At 36.7% G+C, this 26,613-nt stretch overlaps 1 protein-coding gene across 3 annotated transcripts in view; it reads left to right on the forward strand.

Moving 5' to 3' along the window:
* Positions 1-1,448: 1,448 nt before the first annotated feature.
* LOC110294789 (solute carrier organic anion transporter family member 6C1-like) overlaps positions 1,449-26,613 on the forward strand; it is an 88,928-nt gene continuing 63,763 nt past the window's right edge. The window contains exons 1-4 of one of the 3 annotated variants that reach the window (XM_021163258.2): positions 1,449-1,833; positions 3,434-3,694; positions 8,626-8,811; positions 12,603-12,699. In XM_021163258.2, the coding sequence (XP_021018917.1) occupies positions 1,542-1,833; positions 3,434-3,694; positions 8,626-8,811; positions 12,603-12,699 (836 nt within the window). In that variant the 5' untranslated portion in view covers positions 1,449-1,541. The remainder of the gene's footprint in view (positions 1,834-3,433; positions 3,695-8,625; positions 8,812-12,602; positions 12,700-26,613) is intronic. The other 2 variants (XM_021163273.2, XM_021163266.2) reach the window with 2 other exon arrangements.

Here is a 26,613-nt window from a genome sequence, read left to right on the forward strand (position 1 = left end):
TTATGTCCTTTTAAACAGATACATGAATGCTCGGTATTGTTTACTAATAGCTTCTTACCCTTTTGAGTGAATTTACCAGTTGATTACAAATTCAGCTCTCTGCTGGACCACACCAAATATTGAATGATTTAGAATATCTTGATTGGCTGTTGGAATAGTGTTCTCTTGGATTTCTATATTATTACTAGAAACAAAATTTCCAGTGCTTTTCTTGTTTCACAATTATCTTTCTCCTTCTGCCTTTGGGTTAAGAGGAGTGTAGTATCAGGGAGAAGAAGAAGAAGGATTCTAGCCTTTTCACATGTTTTATCCTTAGGAACCCTGCTACATTTATGCTTTTTATTATAATGAATCAATATGAAATTGTATTTATGCCAGGTATGAGGAAATAGTAAACTAGGCATTTGCAGTTATTCATGTAGTGATTATGATGAAAAAAATTAAGTCTCTTAATGTAAGGAAGAATAATAGTTTCTTCTTTGTATGCATACTAATTTTTCCACTTTTAGTCAGTTAATTGTCTGGTGTACCATATTGAAATCAAGTGGCAAAATTGTTCTAAGCTTCATGAGTTGTGGCAACATGTCGACATCTTAAGACAGAAGATTGGTTCATCTGGAATAAAAAGATACCTTACGCATACACATGAGTCAGGTTCATTGTAAGAGAGATGCTGATCTGAAATCGCATTTTTATATAAAACAAGTTTCATACCATATATCATGGTCCTTCTCTCAAATGACATATTTCTCCCACTAATGTTAGTGCTCCTCTGTATTCCCTGTCTTCATTTATAGTAAAATATACACCTGCCTTCCTTCATGTATAGTAGAATATACACCTGCCTTCCTTCATGTATAGTAGAATATACACCTGCCTTCCTTCATGTATAGTAGAATATACACCTGCCTTCCTGCTCTTGGCTTGGGATGAATTTTCAGCAGAACTCTTTCTCAGTGCAAATCTGTTCATTCATTTCCATTGCTTGATGTCTTTTATTCTAATTCTTCCTTGTTCTTCTAGATCTTCCATCACAGTGGATTGGCTTAAATTGTCTCTTGTTTCCTGCTATTTACTTGCTTACTTACTTACTTGTTACTAAAGAATCTAAATGAATTTTTTTCAAATGAGATTATCCAGCTGTAGAGACACCATACTGAAGGAAAATTGGCAATACTGATGGTAGGTTCTCAGTCCTTTGTTTACACGTTTATTTCTCCATTTCTTTTACAAATATCAATTATTTATTCGACATTTTGTTCAAGGTTGTTTGATCATATTCACCTCCTCTCTTCTCTTTCCCTCCTCCCTCCTTCCTTTCCTCTTTTTTCTTTCTCTGTGAAACAAAGAAGATAGAATTCAGTCTTGGAACTTCCGCAGCGTCACTCAAGAGGTCTGTAGGGACGTTGGCTCCCTGCACTGGAAATAACGTTCCCTGTAGAGTTCTAGTGGCAGTGACAACATTACTCACCTCGGCTCAGGGATTGCACGGGTGCCTCAAAACACACCTACAGTATCCTCGGAGCTGCTTTCGATAAGCCATGGCCCAGGACAAGAAAAAACAAAAAGATGCAGTGAAGCAGGCTCAGGTGGTAGACGTGGATGAACACCAGAAAACTAAGGAACCCAGGAAAATAGAAACGTACCTGGTAACACTTCCGACTGCAGTGAAGAAGTTTACAGATACACCAGATATGAAAAAGTCAGATCGAAAATACAACGATTTCTTGGAGGGGCCATATGGTTTGGGCCCTCTCGTTTTCCCTTGTTTACAGCGTTTCAACAATGTTAACTCCTTCCTGACTCTGTCATTTTTAGCTGTCATGGCTCATAGTAAGTTGGAGGAGCAGGGTTGCTCAGGCGAGAGGATGTATTGCAGTAGACATGAGGCTGTCACACTGTGGGAAGGAGCGTGTGGATGACTTCTGACTCTTTTTCTAAACATGAAGGAAAATCAGTTAACCCAATGCACTGCCCCTGCCTTCAGTCTTTTGACTTCCTGCTTGGCAGGGTGCTTTCTTTACTGTGGGTTACAGCTTCATAACAGATGGGAAGTTGGTGTTGAGTTAGTGCATGTTATTTAATGATCAACTTACGTTTGGGTTGAATGCTCGGGAGAGGAAGATAAAACTGAATACAGCATCGCCATCATGATTTTTGCTCACACGTTTGAAACACTGTGGACAAACCAGGTTTCTACCTGGATTTTATTTCCTTACCTTTGAATTGAGGGGTGGTGAGACTTCAAGTGGTTAAGATTGCAGGAAGAAATACATGACTGCTTTTATCCTCATGTTGTCTTCTCCTGCCTCTTGTCTCTTCCTTCTCTTTCTCTTCATTGTTTTAGTTAACAATTAATTTTTTTTGTAATGACTTGGACACTACATTCTCCCTCTAGCTTTCTGTTGGCATTCACAATTAGCAATTGCCAGTGAGAGGCTACCAAAAGTCGGTACCAAAAGTGTAGGCAGAATCTTCTCTGGTTATCTGATTTGGGTGATGATTTTGGCAGCAGGAGCAACACTGAGTGATTGGGGTTCTTAGAGGTAAAGTAGGGAATAGATATTCTATCAGCATCAATCATGAATATGTTAGCATCACTGTGCTCCTATGTCTGGCCCTGGGGCAGTAGACCAGCAGGGATCAGTTGGCTCTCAGAGCTTTAGGAAGAACAGTATGGATTCCTTGATCTCTGCAATCCAACAAGTGTTTGAGGTAATTGGAGACAGCAGCTATGGTTGCTTCAGCAATGACATGTGATCCTGCCACTTTGCAGACACAGCATGAATGTTAATTTGTCACTATTTTCTGTTTCTATTCCAAGAAATGAAATCTGTTGGAAGCTATTCCTTGTATCACATCACTTTTCCCCTTAGTATGATTATTTTCTTTTTTTCTTTACACACTGGATGGTGAATGTTCACAGATAACACTAAATTTATATATTTCCTGCTCTTTATAATGATTTATATGAATGTATACATTAGTTTTATTTTTTACTTTAAGACTGAAAGTTTTCAGAAATGTTAATCTTCAAAGACAGAATCTTAGATCTGGTACATGGTTATAATTTGAAATCCAACCTGGGTTTCAAATATCTTTATAATTTCAGTTAGAAAATTGGTAAATATCCATTATAGTATTTACTAATTTTTTTAAATTTAACATGATACATCTAATATAGTGATGAGATGATTCAGACATAATTTATCTCAAAGAGACTACTAATAGTGGTACTTAAAATAGCTTCTCATATTCTGGTAAAATATTTCATGAAAGTTAATAAATTTATTTTTATTTATAGATTTTATTCACTGATAGTATTCTAAAATAACCCTAAATGGTATAAATATAATTTTCTTTGAATGATTACAATGGCGGTCTGTTTCATTTATTAAACTGTATTATATTTTTCTTTCTTTTTTCTTTCTAGGTATGATATTTGCTCTTGTTGATCAGTCTCTAAAACTTTACGTGTCTCAATTATCTCCATCACAGACAGAGGAATACTTAATGGATTCTAGTGATTATTTTGTTGCTTTTCTGTTCTCAATGTTTGTAGCACACTTTGGAGGTAGAGGAAATAGAGCAAATTGGGTGGCAGCTGGCTGCTTTCTAACAGGAATTGCTGCAATTGTTTTTGCTGTTCCTTTCCTTAATTTTGAAATTATGAAACTAAACGTAGTAAAAGAAGGTGAGATTTTTTTAAAATATAGCATCATATATTATCAATATTTATTTAATTCTTTGGTTCAAGAAATTGAAAATTGTTTATGATGTGTAATTGTGTGTCCATTCTTCTATATGTGCTTATGTAACCATGCTTAATAATAACTGTAGTGCTCTGATTTTTCTCTTGCATAGGAAGAAACATTGTTGGATGATTTATAAAATTACTTCTTTTATAAAATTTTAAGGATTTTACAAATCTCTAGAGAATTCTGGAAAGTCATTTTTATTTGGTACTAGATACTTTAATTATTCTGTTTGTTTTATTCATAGCACAGACCCGTAGAAGTTCAAATACAGGAATAAGCATACATAGAATGTAGGGGTGACTAGAAAGCTATTCCTTTTTAAAAGCTGTATGCTACTCTTTGACTACCAATTGAATCTACAAAGATAGTGGTGTTGTGAAATTGTTCAGTGTTGATTTCATAATTTTTGCTATTCCTAGTAAATAAGATCTACTTGAAATGTCCTTGGAGTATACTTCTAACACTATTGTCTCAGATTGTTCCTTATCTTATATGGGGTTTTATTGGCAGATTAAGCCGGTTTTTATCAAGAAATAACCAATAAAGGACACATATCCACGTGCATTAATGTTTTTGAAGTTTATGTTTATTAAGTTTATGCAATATTAAATTTAAAAGTAGTTAATATGAACCACAACTATTTTGATATAAGAATAGTTACATACTATTTTTATATCAAAATGCATACAAATGTAAGAAGTGTATATTGCACATGGTTTTAAAATGCCATTTAAACTTATAGAACTGGTATTTGCTTCAATGATAAAATGACTAATGAAAAGAAGATAATGAAAAGCATTTCCTTACTTTGTTCTCTTAACAGTATTCTGGTCAGAAATAGTGGAGTCCTCAGGAACTTGTCATGATCAATATTAAAAATTCTATTCAGTAATTAAAAAAATGTACTACTCACAGGACCTGAGTTTGTTTTCAAGCATAGATATTATCCAGCCAGAAAACACAAATAACTACACCACAAGGGTACTATTCTTCTGGCCTCTGATGTTATTGGCTTCCACACACTCACACACACACACACACAGAGGGGGTAAAGGAGGGAGGGCTCTAGGGAGAGGGGAGAGATTTCTTTCCATTTGTTTATCTACACATCTTCCGTTATTGCTGTCTCCTAATTCTATTTTCTGCTCTTTCCTTTTTGTGCTTTCATGATTAAACACTAGAATAGATAACAAATAGAAATTAGAAAGCTGTGGACTATACCAAAGAGGTTCAGAGAATACATAATGAAAAATGAACTTTCTCCTCAAATTCATATACCCATTCTTCATTATCACCTTTGTTTTCTAGAACTTTATATAAAATGACCATGCACACATCTGTCTTAGCAGGTATACTGAGCTCAGGTTCTTGATGATACCCACCAGTGGTTCATACTTACTCAGAATGAAGGCAAATTTCTTTTCTATCATTAGGACCAGTGGATAATGAAAAACTGCTTCTTCTGGTTCTATTAGTTCTATTTTCCTTCATTTGCAGACTGTTTTCTGTATGCCAACATGACATATCAAAATCTTTCCAACATTCTCTAGTGAGTGCCCTCAGCTGTTTTATCTCATTGATCTCTTTATCTCCTGCTTGGAAACCTAGGGAGTGAATCATGCACGTGCCCCTTTCCCTATGCCAGGTGACTCCTGAGTCCTGTGATGAATCTACTGCTGCCAATTGCAAGTGCTAGTTCTTCACTAATGGATCTATTCATGTGAAAGTCATCATTGTCCACAATCTATTGTAACCTTTGGGGGAAAAAACCAGTAGTATTTTTGTTTTGTTTTGTTTTGTTTGTTTTATTTGTTTGTTACATGGTGCTTTGGTTTGTTTGGGAATTCTAGTGATTTTGTTTTCCTTTTTACTAAACTCCTAAGTTGTCCTATGCTGGATGGAAAATATCAGCATGTTTGAAAATTTCTTTACTTTCTATTTTTATTGGATATTTTATTTATTTACATTTCAAATGTTGTTATCTGCTTTCCCTGTTTCCCCTCAGCAATCCCAGTATCCCATCCCTCTTCCTCCTGCTTCTATGGACGTGTTCCCCCCACCACCTGTCTACTCCCACCACACTACCCTGGCATACCCTTACACTGGGGCATCAAGCCTTCACAGGACCAAGGGCCTCTCCTCCTACTAATGCCAGATAAGGCCATCATCCTCAGCTACATATGCTGCTGGAGACATGGGTCCCTCCATGTTTACTCTTTGGTTGGTGGTTTAGTCCCAAATGAACAATAATTTTTGGCAACTCATGAACATAACTCATGCTATTTACTATAATACTATTTACTGCATATAAATCTTATGTGTTATGAAATTAGACATATAATCCTCATTTGTAGTATTGAACATAGCCCGCTTCTTGATAGTTTTTCTTTTGGATATTTCTATGTATGCTACTTAGATATTAAGTTACTTAGAATCTTCAATTTTCTTAATGAACAATTAGTTTTTATTGTTAAAAGACTAAAAAAGGTTATCCAGTGGAAAGCTGAGAAATATGATCCATAGTAGTATGTGGACAAGTACATTCAACTTTCTAGAACAAGACATATTGAATAGACTCAGGAGGTGTTTTATGACTGTCATGAGCCTGAATGACTTTCTATAGTCTATTCAATATGGAGTAAAATTGGCTTTTGAGTGTCACATAATTTTCCTCAGCTCAAAAATATAGCTAGAGATCTCACAAAAATCATAATTTGGCTACAGTTGTAACTTTATTGAGAGTCTGCATGCTGTAAAGGAGAGAAAATATTAAAGAAGTGTCCATGTTAATTATAGAAGAAACACATACAGGGCTACTGAGATATTTAACAAAAGCATTTCAACAGGAGTTTTAAAGGATTATTTGGATTACATACTAAAAGACATTAGCCAGAAAGACTAAAAGAATAAGAATTAAGAAAGGGTGACTGTTATAGGCTCAGCAATAAAAGGGTTCCACAAGGATCTCAGAAGATTGCAGAAGAAGAGGCAGAAGAAGGAAAGAGCTTGAATGGGCAGAGGGCATGAGACGTTGTGTGAAACACTGAACTTAGGCATGAAGAGGCCATGAACTCATGGAAGCAGGGAGTGTCTGCACATCAGTTACCCGAGGATAGCATCTGTGAACAACCTATCATGGGGAGAAAATTAGCTCACCGTGCATTCCTGTAGATGTGTATGTACATGTGTATCTAGTATGTTTCTCTGAGAGAGAGAGTGGGGAAGGGAGAGAGAGAGCAAGAGAGAGAGAGGGGAGAGAGAGAGAGAGAGAGAGAGAGAGAGAGAGAGAGAGAGAGAGAGAGAGAGAGAGAGAGAGAGAGAGAGAGAAAGGAGAGGGAGGAGGGAGGAAGGAGGAAGGAGGAAGGAGGAAGGAGGAAGGAGGAGAGAAACAGTAGAATTCCTCACAAGGTGAGCATGACCCACAATCCTACAAGTAAACCTAACACAACACATTGAGACATTAAAAAAATAACACTGTGAATGTAGAAGAGGGATCGCGTTGCAAAGTGGAAGCCAATCAGTGGGAGCCTGAGGCAGAGAGAAAAAGTAAAGATATGACATCAAATTGGAATATATATCACATACATGCATGAAATTGCCTTAAAATCCCATTGAATGCAGAATATATTTAAAAAACAACGTGTTATATGCTGAGTTAAATCATAATTTTGGTGCATCTTTCCACTTTGCACTGAGTTATATATTGCTCCACATAAACTACACCAAATGCCATTTCACTGGTATAATAAGTTGTACTTTTATTAGTTTCTAAACATTTTACAAGCATGTATTTAGTATTTAGTTTCACCCAAGATTGTCATAATAGTTATAGTTTACTATTACAGACTTAGTTCTGCTAGTCTACTAACAAGTGTAAATACACAAACCCTATTACCATGTAAGATAATTAAGAAAGTACCTGTTATTCAAATGATTTTAAAGTAAAATGTGTAATTGACCACAGAGTGCCTATGGGAATCTTTATCACTTAATACTTTGTCTTTATGATCCCAGGAACACTTAGTTGTCTTGTTGCTGTGCAAAAAAGGTCAGAAACAAACAATGTAACAGTAGGGAATTTGTCTTTTTAATTCATGGTTTCAGAGTGTTCCCTCCATGGTGGCTAGTCCCACTGACTTTGAGCCATGGTCAGGCAGAACACTGGTAGTACGCAAAGGAAGTCAATTGACCTCATGGTGGAACAAAGCAGAGTGAAGGCATGAAAGAGCAAGATATACCTTCTGGAGACAAGTCTCTCTCTCTCTCTCTCTCTCTCTCTCTCTCTCTCTCTCTCTCTCTCTCTCTCTTGTAGGAACTCTCCAAATAGTATCAACAGGGAATGATGTATTGAATACATAAGACTTTAGAGAGTTATGTCATATACAAACCACAATAGTATAGAAACCTGAGGTTCTAAAATAGGAAATTATTTAATCCTATGAGTAGTGTATATGTAATTTAAAGACTGTAAAGAAAGAATCATGGAATTAAATTCAGATGGTGGATTATCCAGGGCATTACAAGTGCTTTTATTCTGGAGAAAAATGTCAGAACAGAATGCAAAGTATTGGAAAACAAGTGTGATATGTATTATGCATGTATATATGTGCAGTTATATAAGAATATCTTTGTAAGTGTAATCTTTTGCATGTAAATAACTATACCAGTTCATAATCTGTATATCTCTTCCAGTATTCCCACCCATTTTCTTTTAATGCTACTTCTATTTAGAACATAATGAGCAATTGATTGTATGACTATACCTCAGTCTAACAAGAAAACCATGGTGCTGGTAGCACTAAAAAATTAAATGTACATTTAATTTCTGAACTCAATTCAGTAAAATATATTTCTTATCATTTAAAAGAGTTGTGCGAGGAAGGAAAAATACCTAAAGCTTGTGAACCAACGGTAATGCCACACAAATCAATTTGTATCTTTATCTTCATCTTCGGGCAGTGTATCCATGGAATAGCAGGCTTGCCATTGTATATACTTGCCACAAGCTTTATTTTTGACCACGTTCCCACAAACTCATCTGGATTATATATAGGCAAGTTTTTTAAAAAATGATTTATTCCCCATTTTGAATTATTATTAGATTTCTGTGTAGTTTATCTGACAGGTAAATACTGTTGGCTAGATGATGACATTGTACTAATTGGTTTTATAATTTTAAAATCATATTGATACATCTAATTATGAGATTTGGAACTGTAGTTAAATCAGCTAAATGTCACTGAAAAGCTTTACAAGAATAGAAAGTATAGGAATGTTTTAAGTGGCAACATTTTGTCTATGTCTCTATTTCTCTTTCCCTGAGAGAATGGAGAGGGATATGGAGGATTAAGGAGAGGGTATTGAGAAGGGTACGGGGGTGTGGGTGGTGTGGCGCACAGAAGGAGATAGCTGCACACAGTATCATCTATGTTACATTGTCTTATGTAAGTTTTTTCCTGCATTAAATAAGCATCGATTCAATCCCAAATAATCTACCTGGTAACCAGTGTTAGATTCTGATTCTGGTAGGCAAGAGTGAAGTATTTTCAGACATGTTAAATGACATTTCTCTCTCTCTCTCTCTCTCTTCTTTATTAATCATTTCATTTATTTACATTTCGAATGATATCCCATTTCCAGGTTACCCCTCCACAAAACTCCCATTCCATTCCCCTCTCCACCCTCCCCTCTGCCTCTATAAGTGTGCTCTTCTACCCACTTACCTACTCCCATGTCACCCTTTATCGTCCCCCTATGCTGGCACATCAGGCCTCCCTCCCCTCCTATGGATATCTGATAAGGAGATATTCTGCATCATATGTATCTAGAGTCCTGGCTCCCTTCAAGTATACTCTTTGGTTGGTGGTTTAGTTCCTGAGAGCTCTGGGTGGTTCGTTTAGTTGATATTGCTCTTCTTATGCAGTTGCAATACCCTCAGGTCCTTCAGTCCTTCCTATAGCTCTTCCATTGGGATCCCCAGGCTCAGTCCAGTTGTTGGCTGTATCTGCATGTGTATTGGTCAGGTGCTGGTAAAACTTCTCAGAAAGACATATCAGACTTCTGCCAGAAAGCACTTCTTGGTATCAGCAATAGTGTTGGGATTTGATGTATGCAGATGGGTGGATCTCTATGTGGGGCAGTCTCTGAATGGCCTTTCCTTCAGTCTTTGTTTTAATTTTGTTTTTGTCTCTGATTTTTCCTTAGTATAGGAACATTTCTTAATTAAAAGTTTTGAGTAGAGTAGTTAGCCCCGTCCCACAACTAGGGGCCCTGCCTATTTACTGGAGGTGGTCTCTACAGGTTGTGTCTTCTCTTTGTTGGGTATTTATGCTAAAGTCATTGGCATTAGGTCATGGGAGCCTGTTGCTTCCCTGGAGTCTGGAACTTTATAGTGGCTACCTCAGTTCCCCATCCTCCAATGTTATATTTTTCTATGCAGTTTTCTTTCTTGTCCCTTCCAATACCTGATTCTACCCACCTTTTCCCTCACCTTCCTCTCTCCCTTCCACGCCCCTCCTTTCCTCTAACCACCTGTGTTTATTTTGTTCCCAGTTCTATGTAGGATTGAAGCACTTACATTTTGTTCTTCCTTCTTCTTAAGCTCTATATGGTTTATGGGTTGTATTGTGGATATTCTGGGCTTTTGGGATAATATGCACTTATCAGTGAGTATATTCCCTTTGTGTTCTTTTTTTTTTTTTTTTTTTTTTTTTGGTTACCATACTTAGGATGATATTTTCTATTTCTACCCATTTGCCTGTGAATTTCATGAAGTCATTGATTTTAGTAGCCCACATTTCCTTTATCTACTGTTCTGTTGAGGGACATTTGGGTTGTTTCTAGCTTAAGGATATTATAAATATGGCTGCTATAAACATAGTAGAGTATGTGTCCTTGCTATATGTTGGAGCATCTTTTGGGTATATGTCTAGTAGTGGTATAGGTGGACCTTCAGGTAGAACAATTTTCTCAGGAACCACCAGATTGATTTCCAAAGTTTTACCAGCTTGTAGTCCCATCAACAATGGAGGAGTTTTCCTCTTTCTCTACATCCTTGCCAACATCTTTTGTCACCTGCATGGTTTTTTTAATCTCAGCCATTTTGATTTGTGTGAGAAGGAATCTCAGGGTCCTTTTGATTTGCATTTCCCATATGACTAAGGATGTTAAACATTTCTTTAAGTGCTTCTCAGCCATTTGAGATTCCTTAGTTGATAATTTTTTGTTCAGCTCTGTACCCCATTTTTTTAATAGGATTATTTGGTTTTCTCTAGTCTAACTTCTTGAGTTCTTTTTATAATTTTTTATGTTATCCTCTCTTGGATGGAGGTTTGGTAAAGACCTTTTCCCAATGTGTGCGTTGCTGTTTTTTCCTATTGACAGTGTACTTTGCCTTACAGAAGCTTTTCAATTTTCTGAGGTCTTATTTGTCAATTCTTGATCTTACAGCATAAGCCATTGGTGTTCTATTCAGGAAAACTTGCCCTGTGCCAATGTGCTTGATGTTTTTTCCTAGGTTCTTTTCTATTAGTTTCAGCATATCTGGTTTTATGTGGAGGTTTTTTATTTACTTGGACTTTACCTTTGTACAAGGATCTAAGAATGGATCAATTTGCATTCTTCTACATGCTGAGTTCCAGTTGATCCAACACTATTTCTTGAAAATGCTCTTTTTCCACTGGATGGTTTTGTATTCTTTGTCAAAGATCAAATGACCATAGGTGTGTGGGTTTATTTCTGGATCTTCAAAACTTCACCCTTCACAATAGTCACAAATTATATAAAATATTTTCGTATGACTCTAACTAAGGAAGTGAAAGATCCATATGATAAGAACTTCAAGTCCCTGAAGAATAAAATTGAAAAGATCTCTCATGCTCATAGACTGGCAGGATTACCATAGTAAAAATGGCCATTTTACCAAAAGCAATATACAGATTCAATGCAATTCCCATCAAAATTCCAACTCAATTATTTACAGAGATAGAAATAGCAATTCTCAAAAATTCAGTTGGAATAACAAAAATCCCAGGATAGCAAAAACCATTCTCAATAATAAAAGACCTTTTGAAGGAATCACCATTCCTGACCTCAATCTGTACTACAGAGCCACAGTGTTTTTAAACTGAATCGTATTGTTACAGAGGCTGACACATAGGTAAGTGGTTAGACTTCATTTTTAAAACATAAACTTATATTTACTTTGAGAATGTATGTTATGGTATCATAAAGGAAACATAATTTATTTATTTTCATATTGAATGTAAATATATTTATGCTACATTAAAATATAGATTAAATAAGATAAAATTAAGTTAATAATTAAATTATATTAATATCTATTTCTTGATTAGATAAAATGCTATGCCACCCAGTTGTACTGTCAGTCAGTAGTTAGATGTTTCTCTGACATTTTCTTAGGTACAATTAACATTCATAGTCATTAAGTACTGATTAAATCACATTACTTAGGTCATCAGAACAGTCCTCACTCCAGCATTGTAGAGTCCTAACAGAACAGAATCACTGCTCCCAAAGAAGTAGCAATTGTGGCTCAGGACTAGGATCAACTATAAAACTATCATCAACTCTTGCATGAATTTATAACCAGTTTCTTGTCATATTATTTTGAAACTTGTTAGAATACATTATAGAATTATTTACAAATTTCTCTCTCCCTCTCTTTTACACCCAATCCTATTTTTTCCTCTGTTCCTATTCATTTTCTCTCTGCTAAGCAATAGAGAATAGCAAGAAAACATTATAGATAACATAGATAGTTCACTTGTATTTTACAAGACCAAGTATTATTGTTAAGCTTTTTGTGCTGTTTTTATTTTTAAGCTCTTGTAGATGCTGCACTAGGGGTCGGATACTGTCTGGGTTTTATAGGAGGAATGCTAAATTTTAAGATGTCTGTGCAAGAAGCTATGCAAGCAGTGTAAGTCATATGATTTACTATTCTATTTAGTTTATTTTTATAGAAAACTCATTGAATAATACATAGAAAATGTATTAAATGGTGTGTGATGTATACATAAAATGTAAAAATAAGTAAGATTATATCATGCATTTATATTTTTACTATTTAAAATATAATCAATATGATTACTTAAATGTTCATTAGCCTTTTATGTTTTGTTTTTAAAAACATGCAATGCTCATTCAATACATTATAACAGTAATTATGTATATTACACATAGAAGGTTTTATTTTGCTTATTACTTAATTTAAAGATTTTTTCATACAATATATTATTCCTTGCATCAAACTCCTCACAGCTACCTCCCTACCCACATGATGTTATATACCTAGAGACAATATGTTTTCTACAGCAGAATGTCAGTACATGTAACAACCACACTCCACAGTAGGTCCCATGGCTAGTTTCTAACCAATATAAAATGAACTCTTTGTGTTATTTATCTTTTCCTCATTTGTTTTGATTTTTGTTTCTCTGTGAGTGTTTCATTTTTGTTCTGTTTTTTGAATAAATGGAAAAAATAACATAATATCAAGGCTCCCATGGAAACACACTACTGTACTATTGTAGAAGCTTAGAAATAGATAAATGTATGAAAAGAGTTCAAATAGATTCAGCGAATAATTGGTGGGACAATGCCCCAGCTAGATGTCTTATGCCATCATGTCCCAGGAATAAATTAAATGTAGTATGTTTCCATGTTGGATTTGAAAAGGACTTTAGTGTTAGATCCTGCCCCTTATATTTCTTCCTTTATCTGTCCACAAATCATCTTCCCTCTTTATTCCTCCCATTCTAATTTATTGCTTAAATATCTATAACATTGTGTGTATTTCCCTTTTTTGGGGGGAGATTGTGTTCTTGCTGGCACCTTGGTGGGAATCTAACTTCTGCGGTTATTCATTTTGTAGAACACAAATCAACAGATGTGAATGAACAAGAATTACAGTAGAATCTGTTGGTATTTATTAAATAGTAGTATATTTGGATTGATGTAGATTGACACTCAAGTTCCTGATAGAACCTTAACTCTAATTTCATGTACTGACTGTACTAGTGTGCACGCTAATCAGCATGTGCTGTCATTTGTTTTATTGATCTTGATAGATGTGACTGGTATGAGAAGAAATCTCAAAATAGTGCTAATTTGCATTTCTGTAATGGATAAAGTTGTTGAGAATTCCTTTCAACTCAACCAACCCTTTGCATTTTATCATTTAAGACTCTCTGCTGAGTTCTGCACACCACTATGAATTGGGTTATTTTCTGATGCTCAGTGTTTTAGTCCCTTATATACTGTAGTTACTAACATTTTATTGGACATATAATTGCTTTTTAATTGTTCCTTTCGCTGCTGCTTTGCTTCAATGATGTGTTGCTTGCTTTGCCTTATTTTCAGGTTCATGAGCTCCCATTAATTAGTTCTTGATCTTATTGCCCTTGCTTTTGGAGTCCTGTCAGTAAGATTTCTCTTATGTATTCACTATTAGAACATAGGTTAATATTTCGAATAGTAAGTTTCTAAGAAAATACAGGTAGACAATAAATATTTGAAAAATGTTTAAAATATTTTAATATTAAGGAAATGAAAATGGAGTTTGCTTTTATATTCCATCTCAACTTGATCAGAACAGCAATAATCAAGAGAATGAATGCTCATGAGGATGTGGAAATAGAAAGGCCTTTACTCACTGTTGGCAATATAAACTTGGAACATTATTGTGGAGGTTCCTCAAGAAAAAATATTCTCAAAAATAAGTTTCTAAAGAGATGTGTTAGTAGCTAAAAATGCATACCATTCTTGCACAATACCTGGGTTGGTCACAACTGCCTGTGCCTTCCTTTCATAGGCAATTGTTTATATACATACACACCTACACTCCCATCTCCCCCCACCACACACTCACCATCATAAAAAATAAAGTATAGGTATGTGATTTTATGCTTCTATAAAACGGAACATAGAGATGCAAGCCAAAAATTTATCCTGATATGTAAAGTACACAAAGTGAAATTAAAGCATCAGTAGTATAATAGATACATTTGAAGAGTTAGTGAGTTTGTAGCAGGCAATTTGAAAATGCCTAATTGAAAAATAATAAAAATGAGGCAGAATAATAAGTGAATAAAAGGAACAAATATTGAAATTGTTGGAATTCATGTGAGCCACCAATATGTCAAAGATATCAAAATATTTTCAAAGAAATAAAAATCGCTAAAATCAAAATTATATATCTACTCAGACATAATAAGATCAAATGTCATCCAACAGTTTATATTCAACAAAGTCTATGGAAATTATACTATAACCTAGTTCTCAGAGATAAAACATAAATTATTCAAAAGGGAATAAAGGAAAATAAATAACATATAAGATCTCAGATTTAAGAATTAATCTACTTCTCAGCAGAAAACTTATACTATATGACAACGTATTTAAATTTTGTTTTTATTTTCTGAGATTAAATCATGTTTTCATCATTTCCCTGTTCCTTATCTATCTCCACACCCTCCCATATACTCCTCTTTACTTCCTTTCAAATTCAAAGTTCTTTTCTCTCTAGAAAATAATGGTGAATACATTAGATTGTTTGGAAGAGTAGGAAATCTATCCTAAAAGAAATTATAAAGTAATTATTTAAAACTGAAATTAGTAAGTAAAAAAAAATAATCCCCCCCATTTTTTAAGATATTTTCTTCATTCATATTTCAAATGCTATCTGAAATGTCCCCAATACCTCCCCCGCCCTATTCCCCAACCCACCCACTCCTGCTTCCTGGCCCTGGCATTTCCCTATACTGGTGAATATAGTCTTAGGAAGACCAAGGGCCTCTCCTCCCAAAGATGGCCAACTAGGCCATCTTCTGCTACATATGCAGCTAGAGACATGGGCTATGAGGGTACTGGTTAGTTCATATTGTTGTTCCTCCTATAGGATTGCAGACCCCTTCAGAACCTTGGAAACTTTCTCCAGCTCTTCCATTGGGGGCTCTGTGTTCCATAAAATAGATGACTGTAAGCATCCATTTCTTTATTTGCCAGGCACTGGCATAGCCTTATAGGACACAGCTATATCAGGGTCCTTTCAGCAAAGTCTTGCTCTCATATGCAATAGTGTCTGGGTATGGTGGCTGTTTATGGGATGGATCCCTGAATGGGGCGGTCTCTGGATGGTCCTTCATTCTGTCTCAGCTACAAATTTTGTCTCTGTAGCTCCCTCAATGGGTATTTTGTTCCCAATTCTAAGGAGGAATGAAATATCCACACTTTGATCTTCCTTCTTGAGTTTCCTGTGTTTTGCAAATTATATCTTGGGTATTCTCAGATTCTGGGCTAATATCCACTTATCAGTGAGTAAATATCATGTGTCTTCTTTTGTGATTGGATTACCTCACTCAGGATGATATCCTCCAGATCCATCTATTTGTCTAAGAATTTCATAAATTTATTGTTTTTAATAGCTGAGTAGTATTCCATTATGTAAATGGACCACATTTTCTGTATCCAACCTCTATTGAGGGACATCTGGGTTCTTTCCAGCTTCTGACTATTTTTAAAAAGGCTGCTATGAACAGAGTGGAGCATGTGTCCTTATTAAAAGTTGGAACATTTTCTCGGTACATGCCCAGGAGAGGTATTGCTGAATCTTCCAATAGTACTATGTCCAATTTTCTGAGGAACCACCAGACTGATTTCCAGACTGGTTGTAAAAGCTTGCAATCCCACCAGCAATGGAGGAGCGTTCTTCTTTCTCCCCATCCTTGCAGTAACTTCTATCACCTGAATTTTTGATATTAGCCATACTGACTGGTGTGAGGTGGAATCTCAGGGTTGTTTTGATTTGCATTTCCCCGATGATTAAGGATGTTGAACATTTTTTTCAGGTGCTTCTAAGCCATTTGGTATTCCTCAGTTGAGAATTCTTTGTTTAGCTTTTACCCCATTTTTTAATGATGTTATTTGATTTTCTGGAGTCCATCTTCTCCTTTATATATATTGGATATTAGTCCCCTATCAGATTTAGGATTGGTAACGATCCTTTCCCAATCTGTTCCCAATCTTTTTGTCTTATTGACAGTGCCCTTTGCCTTACAGAAGCTTTGCAATTTTATGAGGTCCCATTTGTTGATTCTTGATCTTACAGTACAAGCCAATGCTGTTCTGTTCAAGAATTTTTCCCCTGTGCCCATATCTTCGTGGCTTTTTCCCACTGTCTCCTCTATAAGTTCTAGTGTCTTTGGTTTTATGTGGAGTTCCTTGATCCACTTAGACTTGAGATTTGTACAAGGAGATAAGAATGGGTCAATTTGCATTCTTCTACATGATTATCGCCTGTAGAGCCAGCACCATTTGTTGAAAATGCTGTCTTTTGTTCCAATGGATGGTTTTAGCTCCTTTGTCAAAGATCAAGTTACCATGGGTGTGTGGGATCATTTCTGGGTTTTTAATTCTATTCCTTTGATCTACCTGTCTGTCCCTGTACCAGTACCATGCAGTTTTTATCACAATTGCTCTGTAGTACAGCTTGAGTTGAGGCATGGTAATTTCACCAGAGGTTCTTTTATCACTGAGAATAGTTTTTGCTGTCCTAGGTTTTTTGTTAATCCAGATGAATTTGCAAATTGCCCTTTCTAACTCTGTGAAGAATTGAGTTGGAATTTTGATGGGGATTGCATTCAATCTGTAGATTGCTTTTGTCAAGACAGCCATTCCAATCCATGAGCATTGGAGATCTTCCCATCTTCTCAGATCCTCTTTGATTTCTTTCTTCAAAGACTTGAAGTCCTTATCACACAGATATTTCACTTCCTTAGAGTCGCACCAAAGTATTTTATATTGTTTGTGACTATTGTGAAGGGTGTTGTTTCTCTAATTTCTTTCTCATCCTGTTTATCCTTTGTGTAGAGAAAGGCCACTGATTTGTTCGTGTTAATTTTATATCCAGCTATTGCACTGAAGCTGTTTATCAGGTTTAGGAGTTCTCTGGTGGAATTTTTAGGGTCACTTATATATACTATCATATCATCTGCAAATAATGATATTTTTCCTTCTTCCTTTCCAATTTATATTCCCTTGACCTCCTTTTGTTGTCTAATTGCTCTGGTTAGGACTTCAAGTACTATATTGAATAGGTAAGTGGAAAGTGAGCAGCCTTGTCTAGTCACTGATTTTAGTGTGATTGCTTTGTTTCTCTCTATTTAGTTTGATGTTGGCTACTGGTTTGTTGTATATTGCTTTTATTGTGTTTATGTATGGGCCTTGAATTCCTGATCTTTCAAGATGTTTGTCATGAATGGGTATTTGATTTTGTCAAATGAATTCTCAGCATCTAACGAGATGATCATGTGGTTTTTGTCTTTGGGTTTGTTTATCTAGTGAATTACGTTGATGGATTTCCCTATATTGAACCATCCCTGCATCCCTGAGATGAAACCTACTTGATCATAATGGATGATCGTTTTGATGTGTTCTTGGATTCAGTTTGAAAGGATTTTATTGAGTATTTTTGCATTGACATTGCAAAATAAGGGAAATTGGTCTGAAGTTCTCTTTCTTTGTTGGGTCTTATATTAGTCAGGTCTCTCTAGAGTCACAGAACTTATGGATAGTCTCTATATAGTAAAGGAATTTATTGATGACTTACAATCTGCAGTCCAATTCCCAACAATGGTTCAGTAGTTGCTGTGAATGGAATTCCAAGGATCTAGCAGTTGCTCAGTCCCACACCACAAGCAGTTGAAAGAGCGAGAGAGCAATTCCCTTTTTCCAATGTCCTTATATGGGCTCCATCAGAAGGTGTAGCCCAGATTAAAGGCGTGTGCCACCACACCTTTAATTCCAGATGACCTTGAACTTGGAGGTCTCCCTGTCTTAATCCACTGGAATCCATAGTCACTATGCCTCAAGATTTCCATACCACGATCCAGGTGAGAAACTTCTATCTCTCAGCCTCCAGATTAGGGTCACTGGTGACCCTTCCAATTCTGAATTGTAGTTCATTCCAAATATCAAGTTGACAATCAGGAATAGCCACTACAGGTCTTTATGTGGTTTAGGTATCAGAGAAATTGTGGCTTCATAGAGTGACTTGGGTAAAATACCTTTTGTTTCTATTTTGTGGAATAGTTTGAGGAGATTGGAATTAGGCCTTCTTTGAAAGTCTGATAGAACTCGCACTAAACCCATCTGGTCCTGGGCTTTTATTTTGGTTGGGAGATGATTAATGACTGCTTCCATTTCTTTACAGGAAATGGGACTGTTTAGATCATTAATATGACCCTGATTTAACTTTGGTACCTGGTGTCTGTCTAGAAATTTGTGCATTTCATCCAGGTTTTCCAATTTTATTGAGCATAGCCTTTTGTAGTAGGATCAGATGATGTTTTGGATTTCCTCAGGTTCTGTTGTGATGTCTACTTTTTCATTTCTGATTTTGTTAATTAGTATACTGTCCCTGTGCCCTCTAGTTAGTCTGTCTAAAGGTTTATATATCTTGTTGATTTTCTCAAAGAATATGCTCATGGTTTGTTTGATTCTTTGCATAGTGCTTTTTGTTTCTACTTGGTTGATTTCAGCCCTAAGTTTGATTATTTCCTGCAGTCTACTCCTCTTGGGTGAATTTGCTTCCTTTTGTTCTAGAGCATTTAGGTGTGCTATCAAGCTGCTAGTGCATGCTCTCTCTAGTTTCTTTTTGGTGTCACTAAGAGCTATGAGTTTTCCTCTTATACTACTTTCATTGTGTTCCATAAGTTTGGGTATGTTGTGGCTTCATTTTCATTAACCTCTACAATCTTTAATCTTTCTTTAGTTCTTCCTTGACCAAGTTATTGAATAGAGTGTTGTTCAGCTTTCATGTGAATGTTGGCTTTCTATTATTTATGTTGTTGGTGAAGATCAGCCTTGGTGATCTGACAGGATATATGGGATAATTTCAATATTTTTGTATCTGTTGTTGCCTGTTTTGGGACCAATGATATGGTCAATTTTGGAGGAGGTACCATGAGGTGCTGAGAAGAAGATATATCCTTTTTGTTTTAGGATAAATTATTCTGTACATGTCTGTTAAATGCATTTGTTTCACAATTTCTGTTAGTTTCAATGTGCCTCTTTCTAGTTTGTTTCCAGGATCTGTCAATTGATGAGAGTGGGGTGTTGAAGTCTTCCACTATTATTGTTTAAGGTGCAATGTGTGGTTTGAGCTTTACTAGAGTTTCCTTAATGAATGTGGCTGCCCTTGCATTTGGAGCATAGATATTCAGATTTGAGAGTTCATCTTGGAAGATTTTACCTTTAATGAGTATGAAGTGCCCCTCCTTGTCTTTGGGTTAGAAGCCAATTTTATTCGATATTAGTATGGCTACTCCAGCTTGTTTATTCAGACCATTTTCTTGGAAAATTATTTTCCAGACTTTTACTCTGAGGCAGTATCTGTTTTTGTCTCTGAGGTAGGTTTCCTGTATGCAGGGAAATGTTGGGTCCTGTTTAATGTAGCCAGTCTGTTAGTCTATGTCTTGTCATTTGGGAATTGAGTCCATTGATATTAAGTGATATTAAGGAAAAATAATTATTGCTTCCTGTTTTTTTTTTTTTGTTAGAATTGGGATTCTGTTTGTGTGGTTGTCTCTGTTGAAGGATTGTTTTCTTGCTTTTTCTAGGGCGTAATTTCCCTCCTTCTGCTGGAGTTTTCTCTTTATTAACCTTTGAAGAGCTGGATTCGTAAAAAGATATTGTGTGAATTTGTTTTTGTCATGGAATACTTTGGTTTCTCAATCTATGATAATTGAGAGTTTTGCTGGGTATAGTAGCCTAGGCTGTCATTTGTGTTCTCTTAGGGTCTGTATAACATCTGTCCAGGATGTTATGGCTTTCATAGTCTCTGGTGTGAATTCTGGTGTAATTCTAATAGGTCTGCCTTTTTATGTTATTTGACCTTTTCCCCTTACTGCTTTTAATATTCTATCTTTATTCAGTGCAGTTGTTGTTCTGATCATTATGTGTCGGGAGGAAAATTTCTCTTTTGGTCCAGTCTACTTGTAGTTCTGTAGGCTTCTTGTGTGCTCATGGGCATGTCATTCTTTAGGTTAGGGAAGTGTTCTTTTATATTTTTTTGAAGATATTTGCTGGCCGTTTAAGTTGAAAATCTTCATTCTCATCTATACCTATTATCCTTAGGTTTGGTCTTCTCATCGTGTCCTGGATTTTCTGGTTGTTTTAAGTAGGATCTTTTTGCATTTTCTTTGATTGTTGTGTCCATGTTTTCTATGGAATCTTCTGTACCTGAGATTCTCTTTTCAATCTCTTGTATTTTCTTGCTGATGCTCTATGGTTCCTGATTTCTTTCCTAGGATTTCTATCTCCATAGTTGTCTCCTTTTGGGTTTTCTTTATTGTTTCTACTTCCAATTTTAGATCCTGGATGGTTTTGTTCAATTCCATCACCTGTTTGGTTGTGTTTTCCTGTAATTCTTTAAGGGATTTTTGTGTTTCCTCTTTAAGGTCTTCTACCTGTTTATCAGTGTTTTCCTGTAATTCTTTGAGGGATTTTTGTGCTTTCTCTTGAAGGACTTCTACCTGTTTAGCAATGTTCTCCTGTATTTCTTTAAGTGAGTTATTAACACCCTTCTTAAAATCCTCTACCAGCATCATGAGATATGATTTTAAATACAAATCTTGCTTTTCGGGTGTGTTGGGGTATCTAGGATTCTCTGTGGTGGGCATACTGGGTTCTGATGATGCCAAATGGTCTTGGTTTCTGTTAGTAAGATTCTGGTAATCAGTGGTGTTATATGTTCTTGCTGCCTCTGGGTGGAGCTTGTTTCTCCTGTGATTCTGTTAGCCTCACTCAGTACTCTTGGGAGTCCAACTCTCTCCTGAATCCTAGTGGTCAGAGCACTCTCTGCATGCAAGCTCTCCTCTTGCAGGGAAGGTGCAAAGAGTTCTGGAGCTCAGATCCACCTCTTGGCTGGAGATGAAGGCCTGAAGAGACCCTGTCCATGAAGCTCTGTTGCTTCTGCAGGCCACGAGCTTTCCTGTGCGGACTGGTATCTGAGAGACCCAGGATACAAGATGGTTTTCTCATCTGAGTCCCAGGGTCAGAGCCCTTTCTGGAGGTGGACTCTCCTCAGTGATCCTAAGATCCTGGGTATTCTAGTGCTCCTGTGGCATGCAGAGTCCTCTTGGACTTTGGGACTGTCCACAGAGTTCATGTCCAAGGTGTTGCAGGGCTGGCTCCAACTGGAATGAACCACAGCTGCTGGTTGGGTGGGTTTCCTATGTCCCTCTTTTTGCTGGTCCATGACCCTCTGGGTTGTTTTGGAACAGATGTTGCATTCCACTCACCAGTGATCCTAAGATCCTGGGTGTGCTAGGGTGTCTGTGGTGTGGAGAGTCCTCTTGGGACCTTCGGACGGTCTGCTGAGTTCATGCCCAAGCAGTAAGTAAATATTTAATATATAAAACTCATAGGAAAAAGTAATTTTATAAATCTGGAATAATATAATATATTATAATAAATATAATAAATATAGTAATATAAATCTTATCCATCAGTCATTTTCCAACTTAGATGAAGTGCTATAATGTAAAGAAATAAAAGTAGTAACTATCTTAAATTTAGTCAATGCACAAATATGTTAACTATCACATCAATAAAATATGCTGCATAGCAAACTTTGATGGTGTGCTGTCACTTTTTGAAAATGAAAAACTAGTAAGAAAGACAAATGATTTCCTGAGAAGGTGGAGAAAGAGCATAGGGAAATGAGAGAAGAACCCGCATACTCAGTGGGACGGAAGCTGCTTGTGCCTCTACCTTAACGTTTTTTCATTCAGTTTTTCTCTGCTAGATTCAAATTTGCAGGATTTGATTAAGACCTTTGGTTCATTTTAATTGATTTTAGGGTGAGAGAGAAAGATCTGCTTGCATCTTCTGCATATGGACATCTACTTCCCCTAGAACCAGTCTTTAAAGAAGCTGTCTATGTTCCAGCCTGTGATTTTCTCCCTTTGTTCACAATCAGACATCTGCAGTGCAGCCTTTGTTTGTTCCCATCTCTATCCTGTGGTTCTTATGTTCGTTTCTGTGCAAATATCATGCGATATTAGGCACTATGAGAATGTAGTGCAATTTAAGATCTAGTATTGAGATTTCTCCAGCAATGGGTTTTGTCAGATTCTCTTTCAGGTTAGGGTCTTTGTGTCTCCATTTGAATATTAGGGTATTTCTTCTAATTCTGTAAATAATGCCATCAGTATTTGCTAAGTATTGAATTATATCTTTAGAAATGATTCAGTAATATATCCATTTTCAATAAAAGACTTAAGGGGAAATGACCATCCTTGACCTCAAGCTATACTGCAGAAGAATAGTGATCAAAACTGCAGGGTATTGGTTCATGGACAGATACATTGATCAATGCAATAGAATTGAAGGTCCAGAAATAAAACTACACACTTACAGATAGTTGATCTTTGCCAAGGAAGCCAAAAATATACAATGGAAAAAAGAAAGCATCTTCAATAAGTGGCACTGGTCTAAGTGACAATCTGTACGTAGAAAAATGAAAATACATCCATATTTGTCACCTTGCAGAAAGCTTAAATCCAAGTGGGTGAAGGACATTAACATAAAACCAGGTACACTGAATCTAATAGATGAGAAAGTAGTAAATAGACTTGAACTCACTGGCACAGGGGGAAGTTTTCTAAACAGAACTCCAATGGCTCAGGCTCAAAGATTAAAAAAAAATCGAGAAATAGGACCTCATGAATCTGGAAAGCTACTGTAAGGTTAAGAACATAGTCAGTAAGATAAATCGGCAACCAACAGATTGGGAAAAAAAATCTTCACAGTGGTGGCACACACCTTTAATCCCAGCACTTCGTAGGCAGAGGCAGGCAGATTTCTTAGTTCAAGGCCAGTCTGGTCTACAGAGTGAGTTCCAGGACATCCAGTGAAAGCCTGTCTCGAAAAGCTAAAACCAAACCAAGCCAAACCAAAATAAAACAAAAAGCAAAAACAAAAAACAAAACAAAAAACAAAAACGAAAAACAAAAACAAAACTTCACTAACCCCACATCCTATAGCAGGCTAATATCCAAAATATATAAAGAACCAAAGAAGGTAACCACCAAAAATCCAAACAACCCAATCGAAAATAAAGTATAGAATTAAGAAGAGAATTCACAACAGGGGAATCTCAAATGGCTGAGAAGCACTTAAAGTAATGTTCCAAGTCCTTAGTCATCATGGAAATGAAATCAAAATTACCCAGAGATTCCACCTTATATCAATCAGAATGTCCAAGATAAAAACCTCAGGTGACAGTACAAGCTGGTGATGATGTGGAGAAAGAGGAACACTCCTCTATTGTTTGTGGGATTGCAAAGTGGTAAAACCACTCTGGAAATCAATCTGGATGTTCCTTGGAAAATTGCAAATAGATCTACCTGAAGACTCAGCTATACTCCTGGACATATACCCAAAAGGTTCCCCACCAAGCCACAGAGGTATGTCTTCCACTATGTTCATAGCTGCCAAAAGGTGGAAACAACCCAGATGTCCCACAACAGAAAAATGGCTACAGAAAGTGTGGTTCAGTTACACAATGGGATATTACTTGGCTATTTTTTTTAATTTTTAATATTTTTATTACATATTTTCCTCAGTTACATTTCCAATGCTATCCCAAAAGTCCCCCATAGCGCCCCCCACTTCCCTACCCACCCATTCCCATTCTTTTGGCCCTGGCATTCCCCTATATTGGGGCATATAAAGTTTGCAAGTCCAATGGGCCTCTCTTTCCAATGATGGCCGACTAGGCCATCTTTCGATACATATGCAGCTAGAGACAAGAGCTCCGGGGTACTGGTTAGTTCATCATGTTGTTCCAACTATAGGGTTGCAGATCCCTTTAGCTCCTTGGGTATTTTCTCTAGCTTCTCCATTGGGAGCCCTGTGATACATCCAATAGCTGACTGTGAACATCCACTCCTGTGTTTGCTAGGCCCCGGCATCGTCTCACAAGAGACAGCTATATTTGGGTCCTTTCAGCAAAATCTTGCTAGTGTATGCAATGGTGTCAGCGTTTAGAAGCTGCTTATGGGAAGGATCCCTGGATACGGCAGTCTCTAAATGGTCCATCCTTTCATCACAGCTACGAACTTTGTCTCTGTAACTCCTTCCCTGGGTGTTTTGTTCCCAATTCTAAGAAGGGGCACAGTGTCCACACTTTGGTCTTCATTCTTCTTGAGTTTCATGCGTTTAGTAAATTGTATCTTATATCTTGGGTATCCTAAGTTTTGGGCTAATATCCACTTATCAGTGAATACATATTGTGTGAGTTCTTTTGTGATTGTGTTACTTCACTCAAGATGATGCCCTCCAGGTCCATCCATTTGGCTATGAATTTCATAAATTCATTTTTTTTAATAGCTGAGTAGTACTTCATTGTGTAAATGTACCATGATTTCTGTATCCATTCCTCTGTTGAGGGACATCTGGGTTCTTTCCAGCTTCTGGCTATTATAAATAGGGCTGCTATGAACATAGTGGAGCATGTGTCCTTTTTACCGGTTGGGACATCTTCTGGATATATGCCCAGGAGAGGTATTGCTGGATCCTCCGGTAGTACTATGTCCAATTTTCTGAGGAACCGCCAGACTGATTTCCAGAGTGGTTGTACAAGCTTGCAATCCCACCAACAATGGAGGAGTGTTCCTCTTTCTCCACATCCTCGCCAGCATCTGCTGTCACCTGAATTTTTGATTTTAGCCATTCTGACTGGTGTGAGGTGGAATCTCAGGGTTGTTTTGATTTGCATTTCCCTGATGAGTAAGGATGTTGAACATTTTTTCAGGTGCTTCTCTGCCATTCGGTATTCCTCAGGTGAGAATTCTTTGTTCAGTTCTGAGCCCCATTTTTTAATGGGGTTATTTGACTTTCTGGAGTCCACCTTCTTGAGTTCTTTATATATATTGGATATTAGTCTCTTATCTGATTTAGGATAGGTGAAGATCCTTTCCCAATCTGTTGGTGGTTTTTTTGTCTTATTGATGGTGTCTTTAGCCTTGCAGAAGCTTTGCAGTTTCATGAGGTCCCACTTGTCAATTCTCGATCTTACAGCACAAGCCATTACTGTTCAAGAATTTTTCCCCTGTGCCCATATCTTCAAGGCTTTTCCCCACTTTCTCCTCTATAAGTTTCAGTGTCTCTGGTTTTATGTGAAGTTCCTTGATCCACTTAGACTTGACCTTAGTACAAGGAGATAGGAATGGATCGATTCGCATTCTTCTACATGTTAACAACCAGTTCTGCCAGCACCATTTGTTGAAAATGCTGTCTTTCTTCCACTGGATGTTTTTAGCTCCCTTGTTGAAGATCAAGTGACAGTAAGTGTGTGGGTTCATTTCTGGGTCTCAATTCTATTCCATTGGTCTATTTGTCTGTCACTATACCAGTACCATGCAGTTTTATTAAGAACGAGGATATCATGAGTTTTGCAGGCAAATGAATAGAACAAGAAAATATGGTCCTGAGTGAGGTAACTCAGACCCAAAAGGCTATGCGTGATAGGTACTCATTAATCAGTAGACATTATCCAAAATAAGTATAGATGTCATGTGACCTCAAAGGTCAGATGCCATAAGCTAGAAAAAGTAGGACAAGCTAAGGATTAAGGTTTCTTGCTACAGAGGTCCAGGTATAAGATTAAAGGAGCCAGAAAAATAAACAAGTTTTGGTTTTCCATAGGCACAGATTAAATGGGAAAATTTTAAATTGGTACAAGCAGGACTTTCTGCTACCTGAGTCATGTAACTGGAAAGGGAAGTATGGGAAGTCAGGATCTGATGGGAGGAAAAACAAAACAGTA

Source organism: Mus caroli, unplaced genomic scaffold (genome assembly GCF_978045245.1).
Source record: "Mus caroli unplaced genomic scaffold, Mus_caroli_1 scaffold_1, whole genome shotgun sequence".
Lineage (NCBI taxonomy): Eukaryota > Metazoa > Chordata > Mammalia > Rodentia > Muridae > Mus > Mus caroli.